Consider the following 16757-nt stretch of genomic DNA (forward strand, 5'->3'; position numbering starts at 1 on the left):
ATACCCCTACCAGGGGCCAACATCTCTTCGTGATTTTTGCCTGGAGCCACTTCCCTGAAATCTAACCAACCTCTCCAGAGGACAAGGAACGGGTTCCAGGACCACTTCCACCACTTCCTCGCAGTTACCTCGGGCAAACAGAACTTAACCACGCCAGGTCTCCTGTCCCTCACCTCTACAATCAAGGTCATGGTTCAGCCTGCAGGGACCAGGGAGACAATGCGCGCTAAGGCTTAAGTAGGATGCACGTGCGGGTTACCCTGGCCCCTCCTCAGCCCACTGATTCAAAAAGCAGCAGTGTTCCTCAGCCTCCCCTCCGCGCTAGTGTCCCAGCTGCGCCGCCACCGCGTCCCCACGCCCCTCTCCGCCCCAGCAGCCGCGGCGTAGTCGCCCCTCCGCTTCAGCGGTTCTCCTGCCTCGTCCGTAGGAAGGATGGGCCCCGGGTGCTCAGACTCTGGCTACTTTTCTCTCTTTCCGCCTCGGGGCACTGGGGCTCGGCTCTCCCCAGGGGCGCCGCGGCGGGGCGGGGATCTTTGGGCGGCTGTCTGGGGCTCCGCTCCGCCAGCGCGGGGTGCGCACGCGGCCCGCCCCGGGGGGCGGGGTGCGACCCGAGGGTTTAGATAGGAGGCGCCCGCCGTGCGGAACACCCTGCAGCCGCGCAGCTTCCTCGGCCGCGCGGCCTCCCGTCCCGAGCCGCGCGCGCAGCCGCCGGGGGTGCCCGCACGCCGGCGCCGGGGCCCCTGGCCCTTCCGCAGCCCTGCGCCTGCCCGCCGAGCCGCTCGCCATGCGGCCGCCGCTCTACCGCTGCCACAACATCACCTCGGTGGAGAAGGGCAACTCGGCGACGATGGGCGCGGTGCTCTTCAGCGCGGGGCTCCTGGGCAACCTGCTGGCCCTGGGGCTGCTGGCGCGCTCCGGGCTGGGGTCGTGCCGGCCGCGCCCGCCGCCCTCGGTCTTCTGCGTGCTGGTGTGCGGCCTGACGGCCACAGACTTGCTGGGCAAGTCCCTCGTGAGCCCCTTCGTGCTGGCCGCCTACGCGCAGAACCGCAGCCTGTGGGGACTGGCGCCCGCGTCGGGCAGCTCGCTGTGCCAAGCCTTCGCCTTCTTCATGTCCTTCTTTGGGCTCGCCTCGACGCTGCAGCTCCTGGCCATGGCCCTGGAGTGCTGGCTGTCTTTGGGGCACCCCTTCTTCTACCGACGGCACATCACCCTGCGCCGCGGCGCGCTCGTGGCGCCCATCGTGGGCGCCTTCTGCCTGGTTTTCTGCGCGCTGCCCTTCGCGGGCTTCGGGAAGTTCGTGCAGTACTGTCCTGGCACCTGGTGCTTCATCCAGATGATGCACGAGGAGCGCTCGTGGTCGGTGCTGGGCTACTCAGCGCTCTACGCCAGCCTCATGGCGCTGCTGGTCCTCGCCATCGTGCTGTGCAACTTGAGCGCCATGCGCAACCTCTACGCGATGCACCGGCGGCTGCGGCAGCGCCCGCGCTCGGGCGCCCGGGACCGCGCGGAGCCGGGCGCGGACGAGAGGGACGCGGCGGCGCAGCCCCTGGAGGAGCTGGACCACCTGCTGCTGCTGGCCCTCATGACCGTGCTCTTCACTCTGTGCTCCCTGCCCTTAATAGTGAGTCCCCGCGCAGGAGCGCGGCCCGCCGCGGGGGCGGGAGGCAAGGGTGGAGGCTGTTGCACGCCGCGCAGGACCAGCTGCTCCCTGGGCCCCGAGGGTGTCTTGGGTTTCCCTCCAGAGCCCAGATCTGAGTTCCTTCCATAGCCCCGAGGACACAGAAACGGGTTTCTTGAACCAGAACGGGGAAAGTCAAAGAAAGGAAGGGAAAGACAGAGTCTGATCGCGTCTTCGTAGCCCCGCAGAAGCTCTCCGCTTAGCAGTACCCTCGCCCCTCTCCTTCCCTCTGCGAAGATCTCAGGCTTATTTTTGCGCCTCGGAATTTTGAAGAGCGAAATGTGATTCCTCCTTGGCAGTACGAGTTCTTTCCTTCCCGGTGGCTAGGTAGTGTGTTTTAGTCCTTAGACCTGCCCATGATTTTAGTGGCACCGGATATAGGCAAATGTACCTGAGAGTTTCCCCGCAAAAGGTGTTAGCGTGGCCAAAGACTAAGGGGAGGTGTGATCCTTCCAGAGTGATATGCAGAGATGAGAGAGTAAAGCTGCTGTTCCTGGTGCTGCCACCACGGAGGATGGTGGCCATGGAGGTGGGAGGTTGTTTGGACAGGTAGGTGTGTGGGCACAGTTCAGCCAATGGTGTCGTTTTGATAACCTGTCTTGACAGGTCTTGTGTCTGCCTTGGCAAGTGAAGTGACATGAAAGCCATTATCTCAGGTTTCAGTTGACTAACGGGGGTGGTGGTGGAGATTGAATTACCTCGTCGTTTGGATGGTATTTCCTCCTGGAGTCCCAGCCAAGACTTCTGGGAGCGGCTGATGGATGCTGAGAAGACTTGCCCCCAGCCCCAGGGTGCTTGTTCAACAGGAGCAACATTTAAATAAATTCATTGCTAATTCAGTGGTTTTGAATGCTGAGACTTCTGTGAATAGGAATGTTAAGTTTCTTAGGCAACGTAGCAATTTTGGATGATACTTTCAAGATTGGATCAAGGTGAAATATAATAGGATTTTCCTTAAACGAAGGCTTTCATGTATGGGAAAAGAGTTGTCTGTGGCATCCTCATGTGGTTTAGGTCAGAATTCCCATAAATAAATAAATCTATATCTGTATGAATAGGTAAGATATAGACATAGATATGAAGCAGTGGTTCTCAAACTTTAACTTGCTCGGAATCACCAGTAGGACTTTTAAAAACACAGATGCCTGCCTCCTCTCCCGAGTTTCTGATTCAGATGTTTTTGAAGAATTCTTATTCTTAATAAGTTCCCAGGCGAGGTGAAAGCTGCTGGTAGGGATCCCATTTGGAGGACCACACTCTAAAGCAGAAGTTGGCACACCGCAGCCCACAGTCCAAATCCATCCTGCCTGCTGTTTTTGTACAGTGGGTGGAATTAAGAATAGTATTTACAAATGAACTGATTTTGCAATCTATTTGATGATAGTGTACAGGAACTCTAAAAACCAATTAATTCAAATACTATTCCAAGAAAAAAAAAGGTTTTGATTTTTCTCCATAGTAGACATGAACTACTGCCCCCTCAAATACTTAATTTTTATTACATTTTAAATTTCATCGATGAAAGTTGTGGAAATGTGTTTTCTCTCTTGTTACAAAAGTACCTACCAAACACTCACCATTTGCCTCTTGAGCTATAAAACCTAAAACACTTACTGTTTGAGTTATAAACCTAAAGCACTTATTGTTGGGCTCTTTACACAGAATGTTTGCAGACCTCTGCTTTTTTTTTTTTTTTGTATATTTTTTTATTGGAGTTCGATTTGCCAACATATAGTGCAACACCCACTGCTCATCCCATCAAGTGCCCCTCTCAGTGCCCCTCACCCAGACCTCTGCTCTTAAGTAAATAGCCTTAATTACCTGTGCTGTGAAAAAGCAGACAGTAGCCAAATGCATGTATATTATGTCCTCAGTTTGAATGTCTTGGTAATAATAATGCAGAAAAGACATAATAGAGTATAATGCGAGAGTATTGCATTTGGACATGTCTCTCAGGGGACTTGAATAACTTAGAGGGGATTGTGAGGATAGAAAGAAATCATGGATTTGAAAATGATTTTTTTAAAGATTTTTTTCCATTTATTCATGAGAAATACAGAGAGAGAGGCAGAGACACAGGCAGAGAGAAGCAGGCTCCTCGCAGGGAGCCCAATGTGGGACTCGATCCTGGGACCAGGATCACGCCCTGAGCCAAAGGCAGACGCTCAACTGCTGAGCCACAGGCATCCCTGAAAATGATTTTATTAAAAAAAAACTGTAATGTTCCAAAGATAAGCAATGCAGACAGCATTCTTCACAGGAACTATAACTTTCTAGAAAGGATAAGGGCTTTAGCATAATACATGGGTTTGAATTAGCCTTCATCACCAGCTATGATAGTGGTTCAAGTATCTTTTCTAACATCAATTTTCTGATCTATAACAAGGATAACCATACTTGCCTGTAAGATAGTTATGAAGATTTGAATGAATAAAAATAAAGCACCTAACCAGGTGTCTGGCCTCAAAAATTAGTACCATTATTACTACTTATGATTTCCATTTATTATTTTTGCCCCCTGGACATAGAAAATTAACCAAGAAATATGATCTCCTCAGGAGAAAGCATTATTTTCTTTTTTAAAGGGTTTTAACTTAAAATCCAGTTAATTAACATACAGTGTAGTATTAGTTCCTGGTGTACAATATAGTGATTCAGCAAACACTTCCAAATATCCTCAGTGGGCATTACTTTCTAATGCAGTGGTTTTCTAGCATGTTTTGGTCTAAGGAGCCCTTTTCACTCTTAAAATTATTAAGGATGCAAAGAATTTTTATTTGTGTAGATTATAGCTATCAGTATTTATCATATTGAATTTTAAAATAAGAAAAAAATAAGTATTATTGCAAAACAAGTTAACAAAATGTACTTTTGTTTTTGCAACAAAAGAGATGCATAAGTGTAAGGAAAACATTAGGCTTTCACAATGATTTAAGAATGAGAATAAAATTATAGGGATTATAGCAGGTAAAACAGAAAAGGAGCACAGAAGTATTGAAAACAGTCTCTGAAAATGTACATTTGTGTATACCCAAAATCAACTACCTTAGAAAGGTCTAAAAACACAAGAATACACAATATATATTCCATTAGCCATGGAAGTGATGATGTCATTACACATCAGGCATCTTTGATAAAACTTATGAGTAAAAAAGGCAAGTAATTTCTTTTTTATGAAAATAGTTTTGACCCTGAAGACACACTCACAGAGAATTGAAAACCTCTACACTTTGAAAATCGCTTTTCTACGGAATGAGTCTAGTGATTGGAAAAAGTAAAGCTATATATGAAGGGACAAAAGAACCTTAAAAAAAAAAAACCCTACTCATAGCATGAATATTGTATTTCATTAAGCCAGTGAAAAGTATGTTGGGTTTGATTTTTTTAAATTAATTTTGCTATAATGCTGCATTAGAGCAAGATACTTAACCAAATTAAATTTTCAAATTTCCAACTTGAAAACTTTCTTAGGAAGAAAACACAGGGAATATCGAATGAGCTTTAGAAGCAGTTTGCAGCACATTCTCTAATGCATATAACATATTTTAATCAAAATTAATTGACCTGAGAGGCTTACAATGTATTGGAGGTAGGTAGAGGAGCAGGGACAGATGAGAAAGGAATCTAATGATAGATTAGATAGATCTAATAATAGCTGAGAGGTTTACAAGCCAGATAAGGATAAGTATGAGCTTGTGTAATTGCATATATCAGAATCCATGGAGTCAGAGAAGTGATGAAGGACATCCTACAAATATTGAGATAACTCATGTATGTATTCATTCTGGTGGGCAAAAAAGAATGGGTAAGATGCTCCTTTCAAAGAAAGCTGGTAGATGTATTTAAGGGATGGTGGGCAAGACCTACACCCAGGAAAAAATGTTGAAAGTGGATTTAAAGGGCTAGAGCAGAGGATTCGGTCTAAGGTGTTGTGATGGATGAACATGATAGAAGGGGCGTTGGAATCCAGAGAGCTCTCTCCTCACAGGGATGTCCAGCTATATAAGGCTCCAGCAAATTGGCAATGGCAACATTGTCTTAATGGACTCCTAAATCCAGTTGAGGGAGCTCTTCTCACATCAATTAGCTGTGTAAATTGAACGACTTTAAACATGTGGTGTATAATCTGAGATTACTCTTTAATCCAATCATCTTTTATAGGAACAGTTTATAAAGTGTGTTCTAGAGAGTTGTATTGAGCAACAGAGATCTTTTGAAAGTCTAAATTGTGTTCAAGTTGATACCTTTTTCAGGATTTATAGAATATGTGTTTTCATTACTGTCATAAGTGAATTAATTTCTGTCACATTTTTAGACTCGATCAGTAAAAAAATTAAAAAGCCAGGTGTAGAACAATACATTTCTAATATAAATCAAGTGACTGGAAAATACAAATAACCTAGTTATATGCAATAGAACTGACACGGATGAATACTGCATAGGAATAAAATGGTTCAGTTATGTAGATGTCATTTAGTTACTCAGATCCTAACTAATCAAATACTCTGAAATAGTTGGAATTATATATCACTGTACTCCACTTTCAAAAGGAAGGAACAAACGTAAAAACATACCTACATAAAGTATTTGCTTTTTAAATCAAATGTATAGCCTATTGTCAACCATTTATTGAATTCAGCATGTAGCTGGTACCTACAACATTCAAGACACTGTAATTCATTGTGAGGATATAAAATGAGAAAAATATCACATTTGCCCACACAAGCTGAGTTACTGAGTGAGGGATGGAGTGATTGGGGCCATGAGGGAGTTTAGAGAAGAAAAGGAGTCACTACTAATTGATAAAATAATAATACTACCAAATTTTTGAGTTCTTATGTGCTGGGACCTGTCGTTAAGGTATAAACCATTGTATTCAAACTTCCTAACAGTGATGGAAGGAAAGTGGGTACAATTATCCCCATTATGCAGATGAGGAAATGGAATAATTTGCCCAATTTCACACAGCTAGTGAGAGGATTTCATCAGACCCCATAGTCAGACTCTAAAGCCAATGGGCTTAACCACTACCGCCAAGAGACTTCCGGAAGGGCTTTGTAACAGAAATAGACCCTGAAAGGAGCTAGGATTTGGGCATGTAAAATCCAAAAGATTTTAAAGTGAAATGTTCAGTTTTGACATTTGTGAAATGGAGATAATGATCATCCTGCATAGGATTTTTGTGAGGGTGAAATGAAGTTTTTAAAATAAAATGCTTATTTACAGTACCTGGATATAGTTAAGTCCTACATGGGCATTAGCCATTAGTAGTACTAGTAGTAGTAATTATGATAGGAAAGGGCATTTAGATATGAATATATCTTCTTTTTCTTTAAGATTTTATTTATTTATTTATTTGAGAGAAAAAGAGCACGAGCAGGGGGAGGAGGAGAGGAAGAGGGAGAGAGACAAGCAGACTCCCCAGTGAGCTCACAGAGCTCCATGCAGGGCTCCATCCCAGGACCCTGGGATCATGACCTGTGCTGAAGTCAGATGCTTAACTGACTAAGCTATCTAAGGCATTCCATGAGTATCTTTTTCTTCTTCTTCTTCCTCTTCCTCTCCTCCTCTTCTTCTTCTTCTTCTTCAGATTTTTTTTTATTTGTTCATGAGAGACACATAGAGAGAGAGAGAGAGAGGCAGAGACATAGGCAGAGGGAGAAGCAGGCTCCATGTAGGGAGCCTGATGTGGGATTCAATCCCAGGACTCCAGGATCACACCCTGTGCCAAAGGTAGACTCAACCACTGAGCCACCCAGGTGTCCCATGAGTATCTCTTCTTAAGTGGGGTAGATGGCAATGTCCAAGCCCAATGAAATGCTCTATAGAAAAGGGAGTAAAAGGTAAGGAAACAATTGTGAGAAAACACATTTCATGTTCCTTGATTGCCCCCAAATGGGTCTGGTCTGGGCAGTTTTTCATGTCTCCCTCCACAAACGTGGAGCTTATATACTTTCTGTCCCATTAGAGTCCATTTTGTCCCATTATGGATTTAGAATCTCGATAGGCATGGGGAATGGAGTGGCTGGCCTCCAACAGAGTGGGAGCTGACTGGAGTGCTGGCAGAAGTGTTGGCCATCTTGGCTTAGTGACCGGAAAAGCCACGGGAGAGGGCAGTTTGCAGGGCTCCACAGACACCGCAGGAAAGATCAAGACAATAGGGGAATCAGGCCCAAGTAAGTAGGCTTCTATTTCTGTGTGTGTGTGTGTGTGTGTGTGTGTGTGTGTGTGTGTTCTAGTCTGAAAAGAGGACGTCAACTACAGAAAGGTAACCATCTATTCTGAGAATAAGTGATTCACACAAGTTAGCAGGTCCTTTTGTAAGTCTCCTCCGATCTTCTCACTGGAGTATTTTCTGTCTCCTGACGTTGATTAAAAGTTTCTGTTTCATTGTTGTCTCCATACATGTGACATTTCACAAGTAAGGCTTCTTTCTGGGCTAATCAGAGGACGGAGAGCAGGCAGAAGAAAGAAAGAACTGAAGAAAAGAAAATCTCTGCATTTATGAAAATGTGGTGACCCTGTCTGTGAAAGCCTGGGTGGACTGGATTTGCCCCACCTCAGCTCTTCCTCTGTGTGGCAGGGACCTGGAAACCCCAGGCCTGCAGCCTCACAGCAGGCAGAACAGCCTCCAGGGACTGAGCCCGGGGCTCCCAGGGGTGCCTCATTTCCACACAGCCCTCAGGTCAGCCCTGCACCTGCTAGGCTCCTCCCTCACCCGGGTAGCTGCAGTGGCTTTGCTGCTTACACATTTGCCAAAAATGAATATTCCAAGCTGAGTCTTTATGTTCGTATGAAATTAATGTTTCTAAAGTGAGCTAAGTGCATTTATCTCTACCATCAACCTTTCAATATCATAATGGGATTTTTTTTTTCTTTAAACAGTATCGCGCTTACTATGGAGCATTTAAAACTGTCCATGAGAAAGATGGAAACACTGAAGAAATGGAAGACCTCCGAGCCTTGCGTTTTCTATCTGTAATCTCCATTGTGGATCCTTGGATTTTCATAATTTTCAGAACACCAGTATTTCGGATGTTTTTCCACAAGATTTTCATAAGGCCTCTTATGTACAGAAACTGGCCGAGCAATTCCTGCCGAACTAACATGGAGTCCAGTCTGTAACAGTGTTTTACCATCTAGTCTCTGGTAAGCTGAGGAATACGAATACGTTATACTTTGTGTCAAAGAACCATGATTAAAAAAAAAAAAAAAGAAACAACTTAAAATTTAAAAGTTATCTCCTGTAACAAAGCATCTAAATGTATTTTCAAAACTATTTGATAGCTGGTAACATCTTTAACAATGTGTGGTCACTCTATATTCATGAGCCCGTTCAGTAGATGTTTTCATTTCGAGTTGTCAACAGCAACTACAATTTCACATATTGTAACCAATGTTAAAAGTCTTAAAGCAATGATACTTTTTGTTCCAACATTTGTGCTTGGTGTCCCTAAATTTTAGAGAGGCCTAGAGACCTCTAGGTCTTTATTCAGATCCAACAGAAACACCACTGTTTACAGTTATGCGAGGTATATTCTTAAAATTTCCTACCCTATTCATTTCTAGTGAAACTTGATTTGTTTAGTTTGTAGCATAATAGCCTGAATTATAGATGCTCCACAGAGAAGTGAGGTGGGAAATATAGCCAGGTCAGGGTTTGGTGAGACCTTCCCCAGCCACCCTTTGGAGGAGGCCCATGTAGGGAGGCAATCCATAAATAAGCAGATGCAAGGCAAGGTGTGAGTATGGCCCACAACCCAGAGAAGAAAAATTAGTCTTTATCTTTTGAAGTCTAGTTTCTTGTGTGTTAGGGTAGGAATCAAAATTTGGGAGTGGGTTACAAAATGTTTCGATTTTTGGAAACTTCATTTTATAGGTTTATCATATTGATGGATTCTTTGCAGGAGGGGTTTATGCTTCTTTTGAAAAACAGTGATGTATGACTTATCAGAGCGTCATGTTTACCGCATTTTTCTGTGTGAAGCAGCAGGGCATTCAGCACAGAGCAAAGTCCACCCAGGATTCAGTCAGCCTTAATTGAGGAAGGTAGCAACAACCTCAACGACTACCTGTTAACAGCCATATTCAGCTTTTTGTGGAAACATAATAAGTAAAATTATGTTGAGGTTCCTGAGAGCTATGCTTTCAAAACCAGAGCAGGATGTGGCTCAGATGTAGCACAACTGAGCACTTTAATTGTACATTTAAATGTTTACAAAGGTTAGCAACACTATGACCAAAAGGGGAAAGTGGGGAAAACACAACTGCAGCTAACAAACCAAACAAGAAACTCTAAACCCAGCTTGTAGGTAAGAACATTCAACTTTGGTAAAAGAACACACGGGAATGTTAGAGAGGTTTCAGCCCGTCTGAGGTCTCCTTGTACTCCAGCACACTCAGAGACTCTGAGCTGGAGATCTGGCTACATTTGAATAGTCCCAGGACCTCCATTCAACCATCCCTTCCAGAGACAAGAATATTTGTCTTATTTCCATCTTAGCAGCAACCCCATTTTCAACCTCTGATTTATCTCACAGATGTATTTACCGGATAGATATGTGTGTGTGTGTTTTTGTGTGGTATAGCAAAACTGTGAAATGGCCAAATTAGGAATATACAAGTTGTAATTTTAGAGTATAACATGACAAAAATGGATTTGTTTTCAAGTGTAACGTTCATTTGTGTATTTAATGTGTAAATATAATACGTGTTCTATTGTCAGAGGAAGTACTTCTTTTTTGTGTTTTCCTTTTGGAAAATATGTATGATAATTGTCGAGCCAATTTGATAAGTTCTCAGATGAATCAATAAAAATAATTTTATAGTATTGGCAGAGAAAATTTCTTTAAATGAAAGAAAACTGTTTAGCTTTCTTTTTTGAATAAACAGTTGCCAATAGTATTTCATTTTCTAGGGGTTTATTTAATAGTATGAATTTTTATATGCTCTTCTATTCAAATTTATATTACTCTAAACAAGTTTGCGTAGCTTTGTCTAAGGACTTAGTAATCCTTTCTGTTTAATACAAAATGTAAATATACCATCCTGATGAAATCCATATTAATTTGGAAGTCAACTCTTCAATGATCTTTTATTTATTTTCATTTATTCATTTAGATCATTAAATAAGGCTTCATTGACTCATACCTTTTGTCAGGTAATTGGTTAGGTGCTGAGGAAAAGAATACATAAGACTCAACCCTGGCCCATGAGTTTCTCATTGTTGAGTGGGGAAGACAGGTTCATAAGCAGTTATAAAAGAGTACAGAAGTCCCAGTCCAATTAGAAGAGGAGGTCTGAACTAGGGGTTGTTTGTAGGATCGTCAGGAGCACTTCACAGTGACAAGATGCTTAAGTCAACTATTGAAAATGAGTAGGAAGTTTGACTCTGGGTAAAAGACCCCAAGAGATAACTTATAAAAGAAAAACTATATATATGGTTAATAATTAGAAAATTTTCCAGCCTAATCAAAAAAATGCACAATTAAAATCAAATTATCAAGTTTAAAACCCCCGAAATGTATAAATCTCAATAGTAACCCTAGGTGGCTCAGTGGTTGAATGACTGCCTTTGGCTCAGGGTGTGATCCTGGGTCCTGGAATTGAGTCCTGCATCTGGCTTCCCACAGGAAGTCTGCTTCTCCCTCTGCGTATGTCTCTGCCTATCTGTGTCTCTCATGAATAAATAAATAAAATCTTTAAAAAAAGAGAGAAACATGACTGGTGAGTTTATAAATTTGACCACCTTTTCTTGATAGCAACCCAACCCAATGCATATCAAGAATCTAAAAGTGTTCTTTTTTACCATCCCAGTAATCCCACTCTAGAATCCTCTAGAATACTCAGAGGGGCTGTCTCAGTTATGTACTAAACTCTTCCTTGTAGCATTATTTATAATAGGAAAAAATTAAAAAAAAAAAAACATCCAAAGACCAGAACAAGGGTCAAACAAACTCTTCAGATACATTATACGGTTGATCTTTAATAAAACAACACAGGTTTGAACTGTGCAGATCCACTGATTTGTGGATTTCTTTTCAACAAATATATTGGAAAAAAATTTTGGAGATTTGCAACAATTTGGTTTTGGAAAAAGACAAACTAGTATTAACTAGAAATACAAAAAAAATTAAGAAAAAGCTATTATTATAAAAATATAGTATATAACATACAAAATATGTGTTCATTGACTGCTTATGTTATTTGTAAGGCTTCCAGTCAACAGTAGGCTATTTGTAGTTAAGTTTTGGGGGAGTCAAAGGTTATATGAAAGTTTTTGACTGTTAGGGGTGTAGTTGGGGCCCCTGACCTCCTTGTGTTCAAGGATCGATCGTATGAACACAGATGAACATGAAAATTATGTAGCCATTAAAAAAGGTTTTTTCAAATAATTTGTAAAAATTGAGAAGGAAATTTACAATGTAATATTAGGTGAAAAAAAGCATGAAGGCAACCCAGGTGGCTCAGTGGTTTAGCACCGCCTTCGGCCCAGGGCCTGATCCTGGAGACCTGCGATCGAGTCCCACATCGGGCTCCCTACATGGAGCCTGCTTCTCCCTCTGCCTGTGTCTTTTCTCTCTCTCTCTCTCTCTCTCTCTCTCTCTCTCTCTCTCTCAAATAAATAAATAAGATCTTAAAAAGAAAAAAAGCGTGATACAAACTTTTAAGGTATGATCCATAAATATATATGCATAGAAAATACCTTGAAAAAGTGAATCAAAGAATCAGAAGTGTGAACCACAGTTAACCTTTTCATATGGACTTTTCCCCCTAATTCTTTGCATTTTCCAAGTTTTAAAGTAAGTCCATGGGGATGCCTGTGTGGCTCAGCAGTTGATCATCTGCCTTCGGCTCAGGTCCTGATCCCGGGTCTGGGGATCAAGTTCCACATCAGGCTCCCTGCAAGGAACCTGCTTCTCCCTCTGTGTCTCTGCTTCTCTCTGTGTGTCTCTCATGAATAAATAAATAAAATCTTAAAAATAGTCCATGTTTCTTTCTCATAAAATGGTCTTTTTAAAAGAATGACTAGAAATTGACCAAACAAACATAGGGAGAAAGGCATGAACGAAAAGCTTTCTAGTCTAAAGGAATAGTAGTGCAAAACCATACAGGAATAAAGGAGTGTGGCATGTTCAGGCTTCATTAGTAGCTCCATTTGACAGAAGCCTGGGAATTGTGAGCAAAGATGACAAAAAATCTGAAAAGAGAGGCAGGTTTCATATCATATAGAATGTTGGGTGCAATATTTGAAGCAAGTATGCACACAGAATGGAATTTGAGGAAGGTCATACTGGTGGCATGAGCTGTGGATGGGACAGGTGGGGCACCAGATGGGAGTGTGTGTGCTGAGGTCCCATGCAGATGCGCAGTCCATACACTAGACCAGGGTGCTGGCTGAGTTGGATTGAAATACAGACCAACCCTGCTCACCTGGCTGTGGGCTGCATCAGCTCAGAGGAATGGGCCGCCTTTTTATGATCTTTCTACTTGGAGGGGCATGAAGATGCCATATGAATACCCTCAGAGGGCCTTGCTGCAAGGGAGGGAGAGAAGTAAGGAGAAGCTGAACACAAGCAGTGGGGAGGGAGACAGACATGAATCACAGCTTTTTAGTAGGCAGAACTGACAGGAAGGATTCCAACTGATGATTTAGCTATGTCTCTTGTTTTTCTTTCAGTTGCATTTTTTGGCCATTTTCTGCTTCTTAGTTTCAATACACTCAAGAACAGTTAGGAAAGGGGAAAATTCTAAACAAAAAGTACCCCCCCCCCTTTTTTTGTTACATCCCCACTTCTCTGGACAGAAGATTGCAGCTATTGATTCCAGTGAAGTCTCTGAATTACCTGTGGCTTTTTTTTTTTTTTTTTTTTTTTATTTATGATAGTCATACAGAGAGAGAGAGAGAGGGAGGCAGAGACATAGGCAGAGGGAGAAGCAGGCTCCATGCACCGGGAGCCTGACGTGGGATTTGATCCCGGGTTTCCAGGATTGCGCCCTGGGCCAAAGGCAGGCGCCAAACCGCTGCGCCACCCAGGGATCCCTTACCTGTGGCTTTTAATTACATACTACACACCCAAGTTAATAAAAAGCTATTAGTACTGTTAATTTAGTTCCAATAATCTGTCAAAGGCTGCCTAGACCAAGTATTCTTGAACCTTTAGCAGAGAGGAGGAATCCCACAAACAATAAGCACTTGGATGACCCCAGACACTCACTAGCCACACAGCCAGCTTGTCCATTTAACTGGAGATCCCTATATTCCAGGCCAGTGCTTTAAAAAAAAAAAAAAAAAGATTTATTTATTTATTCATGACAGACACAGAGAGAGAGAGAGGCAGAGACTCAGGCAGAGGGAGAAGCAGGCTCCATGCCGGGACCCCGATGTGGGACTCCAGGATCGCGCCCTGGGCCAAAGTCAGGCGCTAAACCGCTGAGCTGCGGAGCCACCCGGGGATCCCCAGGCCAGTGCTTCTTAAAGCAAGGTCCTGGACCAGCAGTGTCAGCAACCCCTAGAACTTGTGCAGCCACACCTCAGATTTCCTGAATCAGAGTCTCTTGGAATGAGCCCAGCAAACTGCTTTAACATGCCCTCCAGGTGATCAAGTTTGAGAACCACTGCTCCATGCAAAAGGAAAAGGAAAAAAAAAAAAAGATAAAATATGTAATAGACATAATGTTTCTCTGATCTCTGATTGTCAGATCTTTTCACTTGTAGGTAATCAAATAACTCCCAATAGAATTTTTTTTAAGGATTTTATTTATTTGAGAGAAAGAGAGCAGGGGGAGGGGCAGAGAAACAAGCAGAGCCGAAGGTGGGGCTCTATCCCAGAACCCTGAGATCATGACCTGAGCCAAAGGCAAAGTTTTAACCAACAGAACGACCCAGGCACCCCTCCCAGTAGCATTTTTACCTGTATTTTTTTTTTTACTTAAATTCAATTTGTCAATTTACCAATCCAGTGCTAATCGCATCACGTGCCATCCATAATGCTTCTAATTTTGTTTAAGATTTTTATTTATTTATTCATGAGAGATATAGGGAGAGAGGCAGAGACCTAGGAAGAGGGAGAAGTGGGCTCCCTGCAGGGAGCCGGATGCAGGACTTGATCCCAGGACCTCAGGGTCATACCCTGAGTCAAAGGCAGTCACTCAACCACTGAGCCACCCAGGTGCCCTGCCTGTAATGTTCTTAAGGCACTTACAGCATTTGCATATAGGTGGCCATCACTGACCCTTTCACATATTTGCTACCAATGGCACGATGAGCCTTTGGCCCAAAGAGGTAGAGGTGTTCCCTCAGATGTGCTACTTCTTAGCCTCCTACAGATACACCTGGGGTCCAAGACCCACAGTTGTTCTGTTGTGAAAGAAAACCAACCATAAGGCATTCATTCATAGAAATATCAGAGATTATATGTAAAGATGAGCTTTCACGTGGGATTTAATAATAGTTCTTAGCTCTCTATATAGAATAGAAAGCTCCAATAAAATATGTAAAGCTATCTTTAAACTTATAATTTGACCTTTGTGAATATTTTAAAAAATACATAATTCATTTCATCTTCCTTTCCAGGCTTTTAAAGATGTGGGGACTAGAGATTTACTTGTTTTTCTCTTTTTTCCCCTAATAACTAACATGTACTATAGAAGGTTTAAAAATATGTATTAAACAAAAAGTGCTCCCTCCCATGATTTCTAAAAACAGTAAATTCAGTGAGAGTCTGCTGTAAATTGGTCAAAAATCCCAGTATCTGAGAGGAATGTGCTCATTGCAGCATATAAGATTTTTCTCCTAGGCTATCCAAAGGTGAAAATAATAAATGCAGGAGAAAATATTTTTGCTCTATATTTTCCTGCTGTCACACGTTGTGGAAATTAACATGTGCTTCAGTTTTATCCAGGAAATGTAAGCTTTAATAAACAAAATCAACAATGTAGGAGTTTATTAGGCAGTTTTAAGACTGTTAAAACAATTTTGCCTTAATGAAGTAGAGTGTTTCATGCCTGGCTCTAAATAGGTCTCAGGAGTGGACTAGAATTGCCTGTCTGGCTATTCCCAATACTGTCTGCAGGTGAAGCAAAGCTGAGCTCACAGCTAACAGGCGGTGTTACAGTTAGAGCTTGTTCTCCCTGCCTTTCCACAACTAATTTTTAAAACAAATCAGCAGGTCTTACCTGAGATTAGCTAGGTGAAGATTCAGTCTTCCATACAGTTTTTAAAACTGCATGTACTTGGGAGCCAGTCCAGTCTTAAAAATATTTTCAGTGAAAGTGTTCAGAATCCATCATGCTCTTGTTATGGAGTGTATGGAATCAAATAGAGGGAGAATAGGCAATGAACTTGATTTTTTTCTTTTTGTTACTTAATTGCTAAAACCAATGAGGATGAAGCACAGTCAAGTCAAACCTGATAAGAAAGTATATTTTAAGTCACCTTAGAGAGCTCTTCTAGTGATTTTTTAATTCATAGAAAGTGCTTAGAATTCTGTTGGAAACCCAGGATAAATTAGAAGTTAAAAATAATACAATGTAGTGCAAATGTTACCAAATGCTGCAGTATAGGGCATTTTAAAATTTTATTTATTTTTTAATTTAAACAACTAATTAGCATATAGTATATTCTTAGTTTCAAAGGTAGAATTCAGTGATTCATCAGTCTTATATAATACCCAGTGCTCATTTAGAATAGGGCGTATATTTAAACACGTCAAATCCCAGCTAAAACATAACTGATGTTTAAGATTAGTCTAGTAGTGCATTGTATTGGCTCTGGGCAAACAGTGAAGTTGGTAGTTTGCCAACCTCAATTTTGTATAAAATAGGATATGGAAACAGTAAGTGCCATGCAACATAATTCATAATGAATTTAATTTCCCCCAATTTAAAACCCATCCAGAGTATTTCACAATAAGGTTAAAAAGACAAAGTGCAATCAATGATTTACTGATTATAATTGGCATGTCCAAAATAAAATGACCCCCAAAAATCTAAAATGGGACCAAAAATCTAAAATGGGACCAAAGATCTCCTTAAAATGTGAATAAAAGTAATATCAGGCAAAGTAGAATTTAAGACA

General features: G+C 42.1%; 1 protein-coding gene across 1 annotated transcript; it reads left to right on the forward strand.

The window, feature by feature from the left end:
- The first annotated feature begins 688 nt into the window (after window positions 1-688).
- Window positions 689-8927, forward strand: PTGDR (prostaglandin D2 receptor). Its single transcript, XM_026000693.2, has 2 exons — window positions 689-1621; window positions 8564-8927. Exons 1-2 carry the CDS (start codon window positions 785-787, stop codon window positions 8801-8803), a joined length of 1077 nt encoding a protein of 358 aa, XP_025856478.1. The 5' UTR covers window positions 689-784; the 3' UTR covers window positions 8804-8927.
- Window positions 8928-16757: the final 7830 nt, after the last annotated feature.

This window comes from Vulpes vulpes, chromosome 6 (assembly GCF_048418805.1).
Source record: "Vulpes vulpes isolate BD-2025 chromosome 6, VulVul3, whole genome shotgun sequence".
Classification (NCBI taxonomy): domain Eukaryota; kingdom Metazoa; phylum Chordata; class Mammalia; order Carnivora; family Canidae; genus Vulpes; species Vulpes vulpes.

Bases quoted from the DNA above. Each gene is read 5' to 3' on its own strand.
- PTGDR (XM_026000693.2), top strand. From the start codon at position 785: ATGCGGCCGCCGCTCTACCGCTGCCACAACATCACCTCGGTGGAGAAG. The intron at 1,622-8,563 runs GTGAGTCCCCGC...TTCTTTAAACAG, and splicing joins TGTGCTCCCTGCCCTTAATA to TATCGCGCTTACTATGGAGC.